This window comes from Geotrypetes seraphini, chromosome 2, assembly GCF_902459505.1.
Source record: "Geotrypetes seraphini chromosome 2, aGeoSer1.1, whole genome shotgun sequence".
Lineage (NCBI taxonomy): Eukaryota > Metazoa > Chordata > Amphibia > Gymnophiona > Dermophiidae > Geotrypetes > Geotrypetes seraphini.
Window position 1 is genome coordinate 28,241,872 of NC_047085.1, and position 16,764 is coordinate 28,258,635.

The 16,764-nt window shown below is 46.1% G+C and overlaps 1 protein-coding gene across 4 annotated transcripts in view; it reads right to left on the reverse strand.

Moving 5' to 3' along the window:
• The window catches only part of KHDRBS3 (KH RNA binding domain containing, signal transduction associated 3), a 523,501-nt gene that overhangs the window by 6,087 nt on the left and 500,650 nt on the right, over positions 1–16,764 (reverse strand). For all 4 annotated transcript variants that reach the window (XM_033935054.1, XM_033935056.1, XM_033935055.1 and 1 more), the window contains one exon: positions 6,516–6,574. In XM_033935054.1, coding sequence (XP_033790945.1) covers positions 6,516–6,574 — 59 coding nt within the window. The remainder of the gene's footprint in view (positions 1–6,515; positions 6,575–16,764) is intronic.

Consider the following 16,764-nt stretch of genomic DNA (forward strand, 5'->3'; position numbering starts at 1 on the left):
TCTGAAAAAATTCTGAAACAAAAATTTTTTTTCTTGGTTTTTCCTCATCTACAAGTGGTGCGTCTTATGGTCCGAAAAAATACAGTATATGCTTGAGACTTTGTAATGCCAAATGATTGTTGTAGTCATGAAAAATCAAGCATTGTCCCATTTGATAATACATCATCTAATGTACATATGCCTGCCTGCAGCCAATTCTTCCAGAGGATCTTAGACTCACCAATTTAAATCTTGGAATTCAACCATAAGGATTGAAACGTGGACTGTTGTACCGGTACAGATGTTAAGTTATTGATTAATTTTAAGGTTTTCCATGTGGCAAAAAGAATGCTATTGTCCTTATAAATCCTGGGTAATTTGATAGTCAACACATGACATAATTGTAATGGGGACATGAGCTGCTATTCTAAATAAAGCCAATCCGGAAGATGCTCCAAGATTTCAGGAAGGATCAAATACATACCCTGACGCAGAATAAATGGTTGATGGTATCTATAAAAATTTGGAAAATTTACCCCACCTGCCGCAATTGGTTTTTTTGCAAAGATACTAAAGCTATTTTACCAGTTTTATCCAGCCAAATAAATTTAGTATGAATACCATTTAATTTTTTATAGAAGGACCCTTGAAATAAACTGGCAACATACAAATTTGGTAGCAAACTACAGGCAAAATCATCATTTTGACAGTTTGGACTCTCCCCCCACCAAGAAAGATATAAGGGATTCCAATGTTCACACATTTCAGCAATAAAGATTTTTCATTTACTGTCATCGCGTCTTGCAATGTTTTCTGAATCATAATACCTAAATATTTTATACCCTCTTCCTTCCAAAGGAAAGGGAATGAATCAAATAATCCTTTTGCATGTTTAACGGAAGAACCTCCGATTTGCTCCAATTTACTTTGTATCCAGAGAATTTACCAAACCTATCAATCAATTCCAGTAAATGCGGAATGGTGGATTCGGTATTCTTCAAATGAAGCAAGATATCATCTGCATAAGCAGATATCTTATATTCTCGACCTGCATAAGGAATCCCCTGTATCTTCTTTGCCTGCTGTATAGCCAACAAGTGTTCCAGAACAATATCAAAGAGCAAAGGAAACAAGGGACACACCTGTCTAACTCCCCTCTTCAGACAGAAATGCTCCGAAAATGTATTATTAATATATAGTCTGGCTGAGGGGGAACTATACAAGGTTTGAATCGTTTGAATAAATCCGGATCCTATACCAAACCAATCCATTGCCTGATACATGAAAGTCCATTCCACACGATCAAAGGCCTTCTCTGCATCCAAAGAGACAGAGAAAGCCGGATCATTCATTTTTTTTTAAATAAAGTTAGCATATGAAATGCCAATCTGGTATTATTTGAAGAATGTCTTTGAGCAACAAAACCCGTTTGGTGCATACCGATCATATATGGGAGAGCCTTGGCTAATCTTAGAAACAATAACTTATCCAAAAGTTTTCCATCCACATTAATTAAAGAAATAGGCTTGTAGTTTGAAACCAACATGGGATCTTTATTTGGCTTTGACAAAACATAAAAGTTGTGCCAGGATATCCCCCCCCTCCCCACCGACAGCCCACATCACTGAACTTTAAAAAAAAAAATAAATAAATAAAAAATTTGCAAGAGGGAAGCCCACTCCCTCCTGCCTCAGCCACCTGTACTCCCTCAAAAGCCCCGAAACTTAAGATCTGCAGGAGGGATACTCTTGCCTTTCTGCCAACAGGGCCCCACCATGAACCCCCGTACCTCTCTACATACCTCTAAATTGAAGATAAACAGATAGGATGCTCACTTCCTCCTGCTGCCCCACATACCTCTAAATTGAAGTTCAGCAGGAGGGATGCTTACTCCCTCCTGCTGCTGGGGTCCCGCTACAAACCCCCCAACATACCTCTAAATTGAAGATTGGCAGGAGGGATACCCACTCCCTCCTATCGCCCCATCCCACAAACCCTTAAATCTCCCCACGTACCTCTAAATCAGCAGTCTTAAACTTGCGGCACACGGGTGCTATTTTGTGGCCCATGGTCTTGCACCAGATCTCGCACTCTGGGCAGGAAGAGAGGTGCCGGTGTCAGCTGACTTGCAACTTCCTGCAGCCATCACGTATGCCTAGACTCCTGCCTTCGCCTAGATACACGAAGGTAGGAGTCCAGGCATACGCGACAGCTGCAGAAGTTGCAAGTCAGCTGATGCTGGAGCCTCTCTTCCTGCTCAGAGTGCGAGATCGGGTACAAGACCGCAGCTGCAAAATACAGGTATTGCTGGACAGGGGAGGAAGGAAGAGAGAAGGGGTACTGCTAGACAAGGGGAGCAGGGGTGGGAGAAGGGGTACTGCTGGACAGGAGGGGGAGGTAAAAGGAAGGGAGAAGGGGTGCTGCTGGACCTGGCAGAAAGGGAGGGAAAGGAAAGGTCCTACATACTGGAGGAGAGGGTGAGATGGTGCATGGGGAGAGAGCATGTTGGGTTGGGTGGTGGGAAGGAGGGATGCCAATTAAGGAAGAGGCAAGGACAGAGCGAGAGAGAGAAAGCGTGCAGGAGGAAGGAAGTGGACTCATGGGGAGGACAGAAAGGATGGAAGGAGAAATGTTACACTGGGGAAGGGGGAGAGGACAGAGAGTGAAAAGTTGGACTCATGGAGAGGTGAGAGAGACAGAGAGACAGAGACAGACAGAGACAGACAGAGAGAGAGAGATGCTGTTTGGATGAGGGAAGGAGGACTAGAGAAGAAGCATGCAGGAGGAAGAGAGAAAAAAAATGTTGGACTGGTAGAAAGGAAGGAGAAATGCTGGACTGGTGGAAAGGAGGGAGAAATGTTGGACTGGGAGTGGGGTCAGAAAGGAGGAAGGGAAGGGAGATGGACTACAGTGGGCAGAAAGGGAAAGAGAAATGTTATACTGTGAGAGAAGGAGAGAGAGGTCAGACTATGGAAATAGGGAGGGAAGGAGAAAGAGATAGGAAGGGGAAAGTAGATTTTGAGAAGAAAGCAGAAAAATTGAATGTTAAGATAATGCCAAAGATGGATGCAAGTTTGATCCAAACAGACTGGGGATTTTAAATTACAGTCCACTTGAGGGGGCAATACTTTCAAAATGGAGTTGTGGGTTCAAACCGCTAAAGTTGGCACCGCTCATCTTGAAATATCTAGGCCAGGACCGAAATCCACAAGCAGAAGCCAGGAGCTGTGAGGAACACATCCATCAGCCTGCGGGAGATAGAGAATACTGGTTGGCCAGGAGGCTGTGCATCCAATAAGGCTGACAACTCAATTCTCTCTATCTCCACCTGCTGGTTGATGGACGTAATCCCATTAGTCTCTGGATTCATCTGCTGTTGATGACAAGAAGAAGCAGATTGTGGCCTCTTGTCACTCATGAGGAAATGTTATGCAGTGACAGGTTGCTCAGACTGCAGCTTTAATTCCTGGAGAGATTCAGTGATTAACTCCTCAAGATGTGCATGCTTGAAAAATCTGCACACAGTGGGATCCTACCTCAAATCAGGGACTCCACACCAATCTGGATCCCGGAGATCCGCTAGATTTGCAGCCGCTGTGGTGCTCTCCTGTGAAAGCAGCAGCATGGAAAGCTATCAGACTCAACTACAGATACAACCAGCTTACCTGCCAGCACCTCCAAGGGGAGGCAGGAGAGAAGACCCTAGTCCATTGGCTGCCGATGGAGGCACGTGTGAAATTCAAATTTGGTTGTTTCTGCTTTAAGGTACTTTACGGCCTAGCCCCCAGATATATAACCGACCTTTTCTCTTTCTCAATCGACTTTTCTCTTTCTCAATCGACTTTAAGAGAAGCTCAAACTTGAATTTTGTTTCCCCACTGGTTAAAGGATGTAAATTTAAAAAACATCATCAACATCTCTTCTCTTACCAGGCAGCATTATGGGGTAAAAATCTGAAACAATTACTCATGCTTGCGAATACTTATGGGGAATTTAGGAGAAACCTAAAAACATATTTGTTCCTAAAGTACTTAGACAATTACACTGAACAATCTTTCCCCACAATAACTAATGGCTAAATCTCAACTCCACGAGTACTACTCAATCTGTAACTTTTAATTATTGTAAACCACATAGAACTTCACGGTCCTGCGGTATATAAATTGTTATTATTATTATTATTACTGGCATGGAGTCCAGAGGAAGGGAAACAGGCAGAGACTTTCTAACCAAGTATGCCTGATAAAGCATATTAACAAAATCTGGAAAAAATCCATCCTTTGCAGCAGAAGCCAATCCCTATGCACTAGATTTGGACTGTTTGGAGGATTTACTGAGTTTATCTCCTGTGAGAAGCTTGCATTTCGCCAAAATGTCACCTGCGCACTCCCTAGAGCTCAAAAAGCCATTTTGGCAGGAGTCAGGACAGAAGACGCTTGAAGACCCTCCTTGGAGGTCAAAGCACTGAATCCGGGCAAACCTCGCACCCTTCACGGGCCGATGTGCATCCGCCAGCCATCTACTGCAAATGAGGCATAGATCCATGATATCATGCTCTGGGGAGGTCATGTGTGGTTTTCTTTCAAAAATGAAACTGGCAAGTATTAAAAAACCCTTTAAAATCAAATCTTCAAAAATCCAAGATGGCCACCGAGGGACTATTCTGACTAAAAATAACCTGCAAAAACCACGGGGAACCCGCAAAAAATACGATTTTAGGATTGTAGGGGTGGGGTAGGGCATGCAAGGAAACCACTTAAAACCCCCTTTTTAGAAACACCCCCCCCCAATCTCTGATTCAAGCTGTCAGCTTGTACTCACAGAAACATGTGCTGACAGGAAAACACTGCAGGCAGAGCTGAAACAGCTCACAGGGAGATACTCTGCCTAAACTTGCTGGAAAGCTGAACTTTGAATCTTCTGACTGCCCCACCAGCCTGATGTACACGGCCGGTCACCTCTGCCATCTTTGGACACACTGCGCAGCAAACCTGGTGGAGGAATGCAGTCTGGCCCTGATCCTAGGTGCGCCTCCACAGATCCATGCAGCCAGCACTCAACCCACTAGTGGACAAACCTGGGGTGAGCTAGCTCCCAAGGGAACGGTCACTTAGGCTGTCCAGAGGGCTTGCTGACAAGCAGGGATCCCTCCAGAAGCAGCCTATTCACAAAAGGTATGCGATCTCCCGTAGTCGGAGCTCTTCTCACAGGGAACCTCCATAGCATGATGGGAACCTTCACAGCACGATGGAGACAAACTGTGAATGCAATTTCAGTTTTGCATTTGCAGTTTGTCTCAAATGCTCTTTGAGACAAAGACCACTCTCAAATGCTCTTGAACGCTCTTTGAGACAAAGACTGAGAAAATGGGAACCTCCACAGCACGAACGCAACTGCGAATGCAAAGACTGAAATTACATGAAATAAAACATGAGCAGAAAAGACAAGCTGCTATAGCCTGGCTTGTAGGAAGAAGAACTGATGTTCACAGGGACAGTGATGAGGTAAGAGGGGGGAGGGGTTTAAGCCTCTGAAGTTTAAGGCTTCCTACAAAGTCCTGGTTAGTAGAAGTAAAATAACCCACTGGTTCCAGAATAAAATAGGATTGTACAAGAAAAGCCTTACTCACTGTGCTTGACCTGTGCCAACAATGTACTGCAGCCTGCCTCAGCTCCAAAGGTAGCTGGATCAGGGAGAAGAAACCATTCCCTCAAAGAGAACATCCATCCAGCCCTGAATCTTTGGGCTACCATTCAGACGGTGCCTGACCGAGCCTCAACCCCCGCAGACATGCCAAAACCAAAAGGGGAGGCAAAATGCAGTCTGCACACCACCACTGAGCCTCCTATGGATGCCTAACAGACCAGGGGACAGCCCTGAGATCAAGGCATCTGTAGGTTGGCTAACAGGTCAGGACCTGTCAGCTGCAGACCTTAGTCTGCTTCTACTCCATATAGGCAGAGCTGAACCCTCAAACAGGGGAGCTCTTAACACTGAAAACTGAGGAAAAAAAAAATGACTGGGGGGGAAAAAAAAAAAAAGCAAGCAGAACAGGCTCATGCGCAGAAGGAATAAACTGTAGGGGGCAGCAGACCCATCTAAGAAGTAGGAAGGATTCAGAAAAAAATCCAGAGTGGATTCCTTCTGCAACGCTCGTGGCTACAGGGAAATAATCCGCTTGTCCAGAATGACACACATATTGTACTGGAATATTGGCTTCACAATATTTTCAATTCAAGACTGTGTCACAAATTGCCTCTTCTAGCATTATTGCAACAGTAAGGAAAGCCCTTACACTTTCTAGTGATAATTTCACATAATCAAGAGCATGAAACTATCTTATGAATGTTAGATTGAACTGGGTATTCAGAAATCTTACTAAATATAGTTCCTAATATGTGTTAGAAATTAATACTTCTTATATTAGCTCAAATCTGAAGGATTATTTTTTTTCTTAAATTTAAAAGCTTCAGGATTTCTACAAAGATTTATAATCCATGAAATAACACAGTAACTCAACTGGATTAATTACTCACCATAAGAATCATATGGGTCCTCACCAATTCCATGGGCATAATCATAATAATCAGCATCACTGAAAGAAAAAAAAATGAGAGATTAGTCCTATAGTAATATGTAATCATTCCCTAACATGACTAAGTTTTATATAAATTGAAGTACATTACATTACATTACAGATTTCTATTCTGCCATTACCTTTCGGTTCAAAGCGGATTACAAAAAGAGTTATGGAAGAAGGGTTACAACGTTAGATCAGAGAAAGTTTCCAAGAGAGGGAAAAGTAGGTTCTGGGGTTAGGGAGGGGATGGTAAGAGGGGGGTTAAGCTTTATCATGGTATTAAGCTTTATTAAGGGATTTCTTGAAGAGTATAGTTTTTATTTCCTTTCTGAACATCTTGTAGTCTGGGGTTGTTGTCAATAGGTTGGAGACTTGGTTGTCTATCTTCACTGCCTGAGTGGCCAGTAGTCCGTTGTATAGTTTTTTCCATTTTACTTCTTTGATTGGGGGGGTAAGTGAATGGGGTGTGTTTTTCTATGCCTGGTAGAGGTGGTTTGGATGAGGTGGTCGTTTAGGTAGGTTGGGCTGTCTCCATTTATAGTTTTAATAGTATACAGTAGAATTTAAATTGTATTCTTTCCTGGATTGGAAGCCAATGAGAATTGATGAATGCCTCAGTAATGTGATCATGTTTTTTCAATGAATAGACGAGTCTCTGAGCTGTATTCTGAATTGTCTGTAGTTGTTTAATCATTATTGCAGGGCAGGGGAGGTAGAGGATGTTGCAATAGTCTAGGATACTTAGGATTAGAGATTGTACTAGGAGTTGAAATTGTGTTTTTTCGAAGAATTTTCGGACTTGTCTAAGGTTTCTCATAACTGCGAAAGATTTCTGTATTGTTTTGTTAATTTGTGGTTGCATGGTGCAGCCTCTGTCAATAGTCATACCTAGAAGTTTTAGGGTGGTTTGCAAAGGGTAGTTGATAGAGTTGATTTCTAAGTTGATTATGGTTGGTATTTTATTTTCTAGGAGGATGAATTTAGTTTTGTCTGGGTTGAGTTTCAGTTTGTGGTCTTCCATCCAAGTCATAAAGCACAGTTACTTACCGTAACAGGTGTTATCCAGGGACAGCAGGCAGATATTCTTGACTGATGGGTGACGGCACCGACGGAGCCCTGGCACGGACACTTTTAGAGTGATTGCACTCTAAGAACTTGGAAAGTTCTGGTAGGCCGCACCGCGCACGCGCGAGTGCCTTCCCGCCCGACAGAGGCGCGCGGTCCCCAGTTATGATAAGCCAGCTAAGAAGCCAACCCGGGGAGGTGGGAGGGACGCAAGAATATCTGCCTGTTGTCCCTGGATAACACCTGTTACGGTAAGTAACTGTGCTTTATCCCAGGACAAGCAGGCAGCTATTCTTGACTGATGGGTGACCTCCAAGCTAACAAAAAGAGGGATGGAGGGAAGGTTGGCCATTATGAAAACAAATTTTGCAAAACAGATTGGCCGAAGTGTCCATCCCGTCTGGAAATTGTGTCCAGACAATAATGTGATGCAAAAGTATGAACTGCGGACCAAGTGACAGCTTTGCAGATTTCCTCAATGGGCGTGGACCGTAGGAAAGCTACAGATGCTGCCATAGCTCGGACTTTATGGGCTGTGACAGAACCTTCCAGTGTCAGTCCGGTCTGAGCATAACAGAAAGAAATGCACGCTGCCAGCCAATTAGACAACGTACGTTTAGAAACAGGACGTCCTAACTTATTCGGATCATAGGACAGAAAAAGCTGAGGAGCTGATCTGTGGGGTTTCGTACGCTCCAGATAGTAAGCGAGAGCCCTCTTACAGTCCAAAGTATGTAGAGCCTGTTCACCAGAATGAGAATGAGGTTTTGGAAAGAAGACAGGCAGAACAATGGATTGGTTGAGATGGAAGTCGGAGACAACCTTAGGGAGAAACTTTGGATGTGTACGCAGAACTACCTTGTCATGATGAAAGACCGTAAAAGGTGGAGCAACTAGTGCATGAAGCTCACTGACCCTCCTGGCAGAGGTAAGGGCGATGAGGAAAAGTACCTTCCAAGTGAGAAACTTGAAAGTGGTAGTAGCCAAAGGTTCAAATGGAGGCTTCATTAAGACGGAAAGAACCACATTGAGATCCCAGATAACAGGAGAGGTTTTAAGAGGTGGTTTCACATTGAAAAGACCCCGCATGAACCTGGACACCAGGGGATGAGCTGAGAGGAGCTTTCCATGGACCGGCTCGTGGAATGCTGCAATCGCACTTAAGTGGACTCTGACTGAAGAAGACTTGAGGCCAGAGTCAGACAAAGTAAGGAGATAATCCAACAAGGTTTCCACTGCAAGGGAAGTGGGATTATGTTGATGGAGGAAACACCAGGAAGAAAAACGTGTCCACTTCTGATGGTAACATTGCAGAGTGGCAGGTTTCCTGGAGGCATCCAGAATTGAACGAACAGGCTGAGATAAAAGTGTATCATGAGAAGTCAGCCCGAGAGATACCAAGCTGTCAGGTGCAGAGACTGGAGGTTGGGATGTAGAAGGGTCTCCTGCTGTTGTGTAAGCAGAGAAGGAAACAGTGGAAGAAGAAAAGGTTCCCTGGAACTGAGTTGAAGTAGAAGGGAGAACCAATGTTGCCTGGGCCACCTTGGAGCAATCAGAATCATGGTGGCTCGTTCCCTCTTGAGCTTGAACAAGGTTCTCAACATGAGAGGCAGAGGAGGGAAAGCATACAGAAACAGATTGGACCAGTCGAGGAGAAATGCATCCGCTGCCAGACGGTGAGGAGCGTAGAGTCTGGAGCAGAATAGGGGCAGCTGGTGATTGTGAGGGGCTGCAAAGAGGTCTATCTGAGGAGTGCCCCACTGAGTGAAGATGGACTGCAGAGTGAGAGGATCGAGTGTCCACTCGTGAGGCTGGAGAACTCTGCTGAGCTTGTCCGCCAAGCAATTCTGTTCTCCATGAATGTAGATAGCTTTCAGGAATAGATGGTGATTTATGGCCCAAGTCCAGATCTTCTGGGCTTCCTGGCACAAGAGGCGAGAGCCCGTTCCACCCTGCTTGTTGATGTAGTACATCGCAACCTGATTGTCTGTGCACAGCAAGAGAACTTGAGGAAAGAGGAGATGTTGGAAGGCCTTGAGGGCATAAAACATCGCTCTGAGTTCCAGGAAATTGATGTGATGCCTCTTTTCCTGGGCTGTCCAAAGTCCCTGAGTTTGGAACTCGTTCAAATGAGCTCCCCAGGCATAAGGGGAGGCGTCGGTGGTGATAACCAGTTGATTGGGAGGTAGATGGAACAGAAGACCTCTGGATAGATTTGAGGATATCAACCACCATTGTAGAGACTGACGAAGAGATGATGTTACAGATATGTGTCGTGAGCAGGGATCCATCGCTTGGGACCACTGGTTGGCTAGGGTCCATTGAGGGGTGCTTAGGTGAAGACGTGCAAAAGGGGTGACATGAACTGTAGACGCCATGTGACCCAAGAGAACCATCATGCGCTTGGCAGAGATGGACGCCTGTAGAAGCACCTGTTGACATAGAAATTGAAGCATGAGAAGACGGTTGGACGGTAGGAACGCTCTCATGAGGACTGTGTCTAAGACTGCTCCAATGAATTGAAGTCTCTGAGTGGGGATGAGATGAGATTTGGGTAGATTGATCTCGAATCCCAGCAAACGTAGAAACAGAATGGTCTGGTTGGTGGCCGTGAGAACTGTCTGAGGTGAATTGGCCTTGATCAACCAATCGTCCAGATAAGGAAACACCTGAAGGTGGTGGGTACGAAGAAAAGCAGCCACCACAATCAGGCATTTGGTGAACACTCTTGGAGAGGAGGCAAGACCGAAGGGCAGTACCTTGTACTGGTAGTGACAACGATTGATCATGAAGCGGAGATACTTCCTGGAGGCTAGATCGATCGGTATGTGAGTGTATGCTTCTTTGAGATCGAGGGAGCATAGCCAGTCGCCTTGATTGAGAAGGGGGTAAAGAGTGGCCAGAGACAACATTTTGAATTTCTCTTTGACCAAGCATTTGTTGAGGTCCCGAAGATCTAGAATGGGTCTGAGATCTCCTGTTTTTTTGGGGACTAGGAAATAACGTGAGTAGAATCCCTGCCCCTATTGATCTAGAGGAACTTCCTCTATGGCGTTCAGAAGGAGGAGGGATTGAACTTCCTGAAGAAGGAGGGAGGACTGAGGAGAGTTCAAAGCAGACTCTTTTGGAATACTTTGGTCCGGAAGAGTCTGAAAGTTGAGAGAGTAGCCGTGGCGGATGATGTTGAGGACCCACTGGTCCGAGGTGATGGATTCCCAACGGCTTATGAAGAGAGTAAGGCGTCCTCCTATGGGCTGCGGAAGAAGGGCAGCAGGATGGAGACCGGCTATGTCCTGGAGAACTAAGTCAAAAGGGTTGAGTGGATTTTTGTGAAGGGGGAGGCTTCACCTGTTGTTGCTGCTGTGCTGGTCTAGCAGCTGGCCTCTGTTGTTGCCGCTGACGTCTGGGTTGTTGCGGGACTTGTGGCAAAGGACGAGCAACAAATCTACGTTGGTAGGCCGACTGCTGGCGAAAAGGCCTGGAAGGTGGGGTTTTCTTTTTGGTTTTGAGGAGAGTATCCCACCTAGTTTCATGTGCTGACAACTTTTGAGTGGTGGAGTCCATGGATTCTCCAAACAGCTCATCCCCCAGGCACGGTGCATTAGCCAGTCGATCTTGATGATTGACATCCAGTTCTGACACTCTGAGCCACGCCAGTCGACGCATAGCCACCGACATAGCTGTGGCCCGAGAGGTCAGCTCAAAGGTGTCATATATCGACCTGACCATGAACTTCCTAAGCTGCAACAGTGATTAAGTAGTGTGGCGAAAAGCAGATTTTTTACGGTCAGGGAGGTACTTCTCAAAAGCAGTTAGATCTTGAACGAGATGTTTAAGATAAAAGGAGAAGTGGAATGCATAATTCCCTGACCTGTTGGCTAACATGGCATTTTGGTATAGCCGTTTGCCAAATTTGTCCATGGCCTTACCCTCTCTGCCAGGAGGGACTGAGGCGTATACACTAGCTCCCGTGGATTTTTTTAGAGTGGATTCAACCAATAGGGACTCATGTGGGAGCTGTGGTTTGTCAAACCCAGGAATTGGGATGACCTTGTATAAGGAGTCTAATTTGCGAGGTGCTCCAGGGATGGTCAAGGGTGTCTCCAAATTCTTGTAAAAAGTTTCTCTCACGATATCATGGAGAGGTAACTTGAGATATTCCCTTGGAGGTTGGTCAAAATCCAGTGCTTCAAGAAAAGCTTTGGATTTTTTCGACTCAGCCTCCAAGGGAATAGAGAGAGAGTCACACATCTCTTTTAAAAAGGATGAAAATGAAGTTACATCTGGTCTAGAGGATGGATCTAAAGTAGAAGGATCCTCATCACCAGATGAACATTCCCCTTCAGAGAGCATAGGGTCTTCTGAATCACCCCACAGATCAGGGTCTCGAATTTGAAAACTGCGTCGAGATTCCGGAGTGGAGGGATCTAGGTGTCGGGATTTGCGTACCGACTTTCCTGATCTCATAGAGACGGTACCGGGAGATCGCGGTTGCACCGGTGCCGACGTCTGAACAGCCTGATGCTGAGCAGTCGACTCCGGTGCTAGGACTGGCATGGAAGTAGACTGTGTCGGTGCCGACAAAGAGGAAACCGAGAGCATGGGCTGTGGAACTATCGGCACCGATGGCTCAGACCGGACCGGTACCGGAAGGTTCGGTACCAGTAGTGCAGGAAGGAGTTGCTTTAACTGATTCTCCAATTGCACTTGTAAGACGGCAGCAATGTGCTCGTCTAAAGAAGGCACCGGTACCGCTTTTCTCTTCTGCGGTACCTTGGGTGCCGCTCTACACTCCGAAGAGGAACCCGATGTCGAGGGGCTTACCTCTATCGGAGCGGAGCGCTTCCGTGGGCGCCTCGCGGTCGGCAGGATTGGGCTCTCTGCTACTTTGACCGGAGGACGCTCCAGCGGGGAAGGCTTCTTAGCCGGCTTACCTGACTGGTGCGACGCCGACGCGGTATCGCGCGGCGTCGACGAGACGGGTGCCGACTGCGTCGGGGTCGAAGTAGGGACCGGTGCCGCCGAGTCCGACATGTCGGTACCGAATAATAACCGTTGCTGAATTTGACGGTTTTTAAGGGTTCTTTTCTGGAGAGTGGCACAGCGTGTGCAGGTGGACGCCTGATGGTCAGGTCCGAGGCACTGCAAGCACCAGTTGTGCGGGTCAGAGTTAGAAATAGGCCTCGCGCACCGCTGGCACTTTTTAAAGCCGGGTTGGGGGGGCATGAACGTAAACACGGCTTCTGCCAAATCGAAGGCCGAGGCCTCGATGGTGGCAGCAGGCCCCGCCGGGGTGAAACGAAAAAAATGGGAGAAAAACCAAAATTCGGGTTTTTTTTTTTTTTTTTTACAAGGAAAATAAATAAAAAGAGGGAAACAATATTTCCCAAGGAGTTTACGCGAGCGGGAAGGCGAAAAAATTAGAAAAAGTTCAACAGCCGTTGAAACGTGCGTCTTCTTAGCTCCGCGGAAACTAGAAAACTGGGGACCGCGCGCCTCTGTCGGGCGGGAAGGCACTCGCGCGTGCGCGGTGCGGCCTACCAGAACTTTCCAAGTTCTTAGAGTGCAATCACTCTAAAAGTGTTCGTGCCGGGGCTCCGTCGGTGCCGTCACCCATCAGTCAAGAATAGCTGCCTGCTTGTCCTGGGATAACTGTAGCTAGAGTTCTGTGTAGTGTGTCTGACATTAAGAGCATTGGTTGGTTGAAAGGAATGAGGATGGTGATGTCATCAGCATAGCTATAAGAGGATAGGCCTTGTTTGTTCAGGTAAACGCCAAGAGAGGCCGTATATAGGTTGAAGAGAGTAGGGGACAGTGGGAACCCTTGTGGAAAGCCGCAGGGGTTGAACCAAGGTTTGGATTTTTCTTTGTCTGATTTTACTTTGTATGTTCTGGATTTTAAGAAACCTTCAAACCATGAGTATACTTTATCTGAGATGCCTATTGAGTCCAAGATTTGCAATAGGATGTTATGGTCTACCAGGTCAAATGCCGCCGTCAGGTCCAACTGTATGAGCAGCATTTTTTTCCCAATGCTGAGGTGTTGTCTTGCTGTGTCAATAAGGGAGCCTAGTAGTGTCTCTGTGCTGAATTGCGTGGGGTGGAGTAAGTTATGGTCCTCAAAATAGTTGGTGAGGAATTTGGCTACTAATCCTTCTGTTAGTTTGATATATAGAAGTATTGAGGCTATTGGTCTGTAGTTGGATGAGAGGTCTGTTGGTCCTTTTGGGTCTTTTAAGATTGGGGTGATGATGATTTCGCTGAGGTCATTTGGGAAAATGTCATCTGTGAGCATGGTTTGTATCCAGTGTAGGAGTAAGGTACGGAACTTAGTGCTCGCTGATGACAGGAGATTTGTCGGGCAGTGGTTGAGTTCAAATGATGCGTGGCTGTACTTATTGTAGAGTTTGTTGAATTCGGTCCAATGTATCTTAGGGAATTGGGACCAAGATCTGTCTGCAGCACAAGATTCATTTTCTGTGGGGAGTATTGTGACTTCAAGTAGGTGGGTTGGGTTACTAATGAGAGTAGCTCTGGTGATTGTAATTTTATTCAGTTTATATGAATTTATTCAACTACTCAAACATTCTTCAATGTCTGTCCCTGCAGGCTCACAATCTGTCTAATGTACCTGGGGCAATGGGGGGGGGGATTGAGTGATTTGCCCAGGGTCACAAGGAGTAGTGTGGGTTTGAACCTATAACCGCCGGGTGCTGAGGCTGTAGCTTTAACCACTACACCACACTCTTCCCTAGCTTGGGCCAGGCTCTCAGAGTGATTTTATTCCTATGTGCCAGGTAGAGGCAAGTTTGTGAATGCTGGCAAAGAGGTCATGGAGGTTGACAGAGTCCGGACTGAATCACCCCAAAGTCTCCCATAGATAATCCAGCCTGGGCATAGCAGAATGAGATACAAGCTGCCATCCAGTTGGAGATGGTACGCTTAGAAATAGGATGTCCCAACTTATTTGGATCGAAGGAGACAAAAAATTGAGGAGCAGATCGGTGTGGTTTGGTATGTTCCAAGTAGAAGGCCAAAGCACGTTTACAGTCCGGAGTATTTAAAGCTGATTCCCCAGGGTGAGAATGAGGCTTTGGAAAAAACACTGGAAGTACGATGGATTGGTTGAGATGAAATTCTGAGACTACTTTAGGTAGGAATTTTGGATGAGTACGAAGAACCACTTTGTCATGATGGAACACCGTGAATGGTGAGTCAGTGACTAAAGCTTGCAGCTCACTGACTCGTCGAGCAGAAGTGAGAGTAATGAGAAATAAACTTTCCAAGTGAGATACTTCAGATGAGCCTTATCCATTGGTTGAAATGGGGGCTTCATGAGTTGAGTAAGGACAACATTGAGGTCCCAAACCACAGGAGGCGGTTTGAGCGGAGGTTTGACATTGAAAAGTTCTTTCATCAATCTGGAAACCACTGGATGAGCAGAGAGGGGTTTCCCTTCAATAGGCTGATGGAAAACCGCAATTGCACTGAGATGGACTCAAATAGATGTAGACTTGAGGCCAGAATTGGATAAGTGCAAAAGGTAGTCCAATACAGAAGATAAGGAGGAATGCTGAGGCTCATTATGATGAGAAAAACACCACGTAGAAAATCTAGTCCATTTTTGGAGATAGCATTGTCTAGTTGTAAGCTTTCTAGAAGCTTCTAGAACGTCTCTTACAGGTTGAGAAAACTGAAGAGGGGTTATGTTGAGAGGTACCAGGCTGTCAGGTGTAGAGACTGCAGGTTGGGATGAAGCAGAGATCCCTGACTCTGTGTAAGCAGAGAAGGAAAAAATGGTAGAAGATATGGCTCTCTGCTGCTGAGTTGAAGTAGAAGAGAGTACCTCGGCCATCGAGGAGCGATCAGAATCATGGTGGCATGATCGTTCTTCAATTTGACCAGAGTCTTGAGAATAAGAGGGAATGGAGGAAATGCATAGAGGAAAAGATTTGTCCAGTCCAGAAGAAAAGCATCTGCTTCGAGGCGGTGAGGAGAGTATATCTTGCAGCAAAACTGAGGCAGTTTATAGTTGTGGGGGCTGCAAAGAGGTGTATCTGTGGTGTTCCCCATTGTGAAAAAATGTGATGAAGAGGTGAGGAATGGAGAGTCCATTCGTGAGGTTGCAGGAGGCGACTCAAGTTGTCCGCTAAACAATTCTTCGCCCTTTGAATGTAGAAAGCCTTGAGAAAGGTGTTGTTGCGGATTGCCCAGTCCCAAACCTCCAGAGCTTCTTGACAAAGGGAGGCAGACCCTGTCCCTCCCTGTTTGTTGACATAATACATGGCGACTTGGTTGTCCGTGCGAATGAGGACTACTGTGTTGTGAAGGAGATGTTGAAAAGCATGGAGAGCTTTGAGGATCGCTCTGAGTTCCAACTGATTGATATGACACTGACGATCCGTACTGGTCCAGAGGCCTTGAGTACGGAGACTATCGATATGAGCGCCCCAAGCGTAGATCGAAGAGTCTATCGTGAGGACCTTCTGATGAGGGGGCGTTTGAAAAAGCAAGCCTCTGGAAAGATTGGAAGAGAGCATCCACCAACGGAGAGACTTCATGAAGGAAGGAGTGACTGAAATTTGTCGGGAAGGAGGGTCGCAAACTTGCAACCATTGAGATGCCAGGGTCCACTGAGGTATTCTGAGGTTAAGTCTGGCAAAAGGAGTCACGTGGACTGTGGAGGCCATGTGACCCAGAAGAACCATCATGTTTCTTGCCGAGATGGAAGATCGGGAAGACACTGTGTGACAAAGTTGCAGAAGAGCTCCAGACGTTGTTGAGGAAGGAATGATCTGAGCTGGACAGTGTCCAAAACAGCTCCAATGAATTGTAGATTCTGTGAAGGATGAAGTTGGGATTTTGGAAAGTTGACCTCGAATCCCAAACTTTGTAGGAACCAGATAGTCCGTTGGGTCGCTACAATAACCCCTTGAGATGTGGAATCTTTGATGAGCCAGTCGTCTAGGTAGGGAAATACCTGAAGACCATGATTCCGTAGAGCTGCTGCTACCACTACTAGGCACTTGGTGAACACTCTGGGAGACGAGGCCAGGCCGAAGGGTAGAACTCTGTATTGGTAGTGCAGATTTCCCACCCGAAATCTGAGGTATTGACGGGAGGCCGGATGGATAGGAATA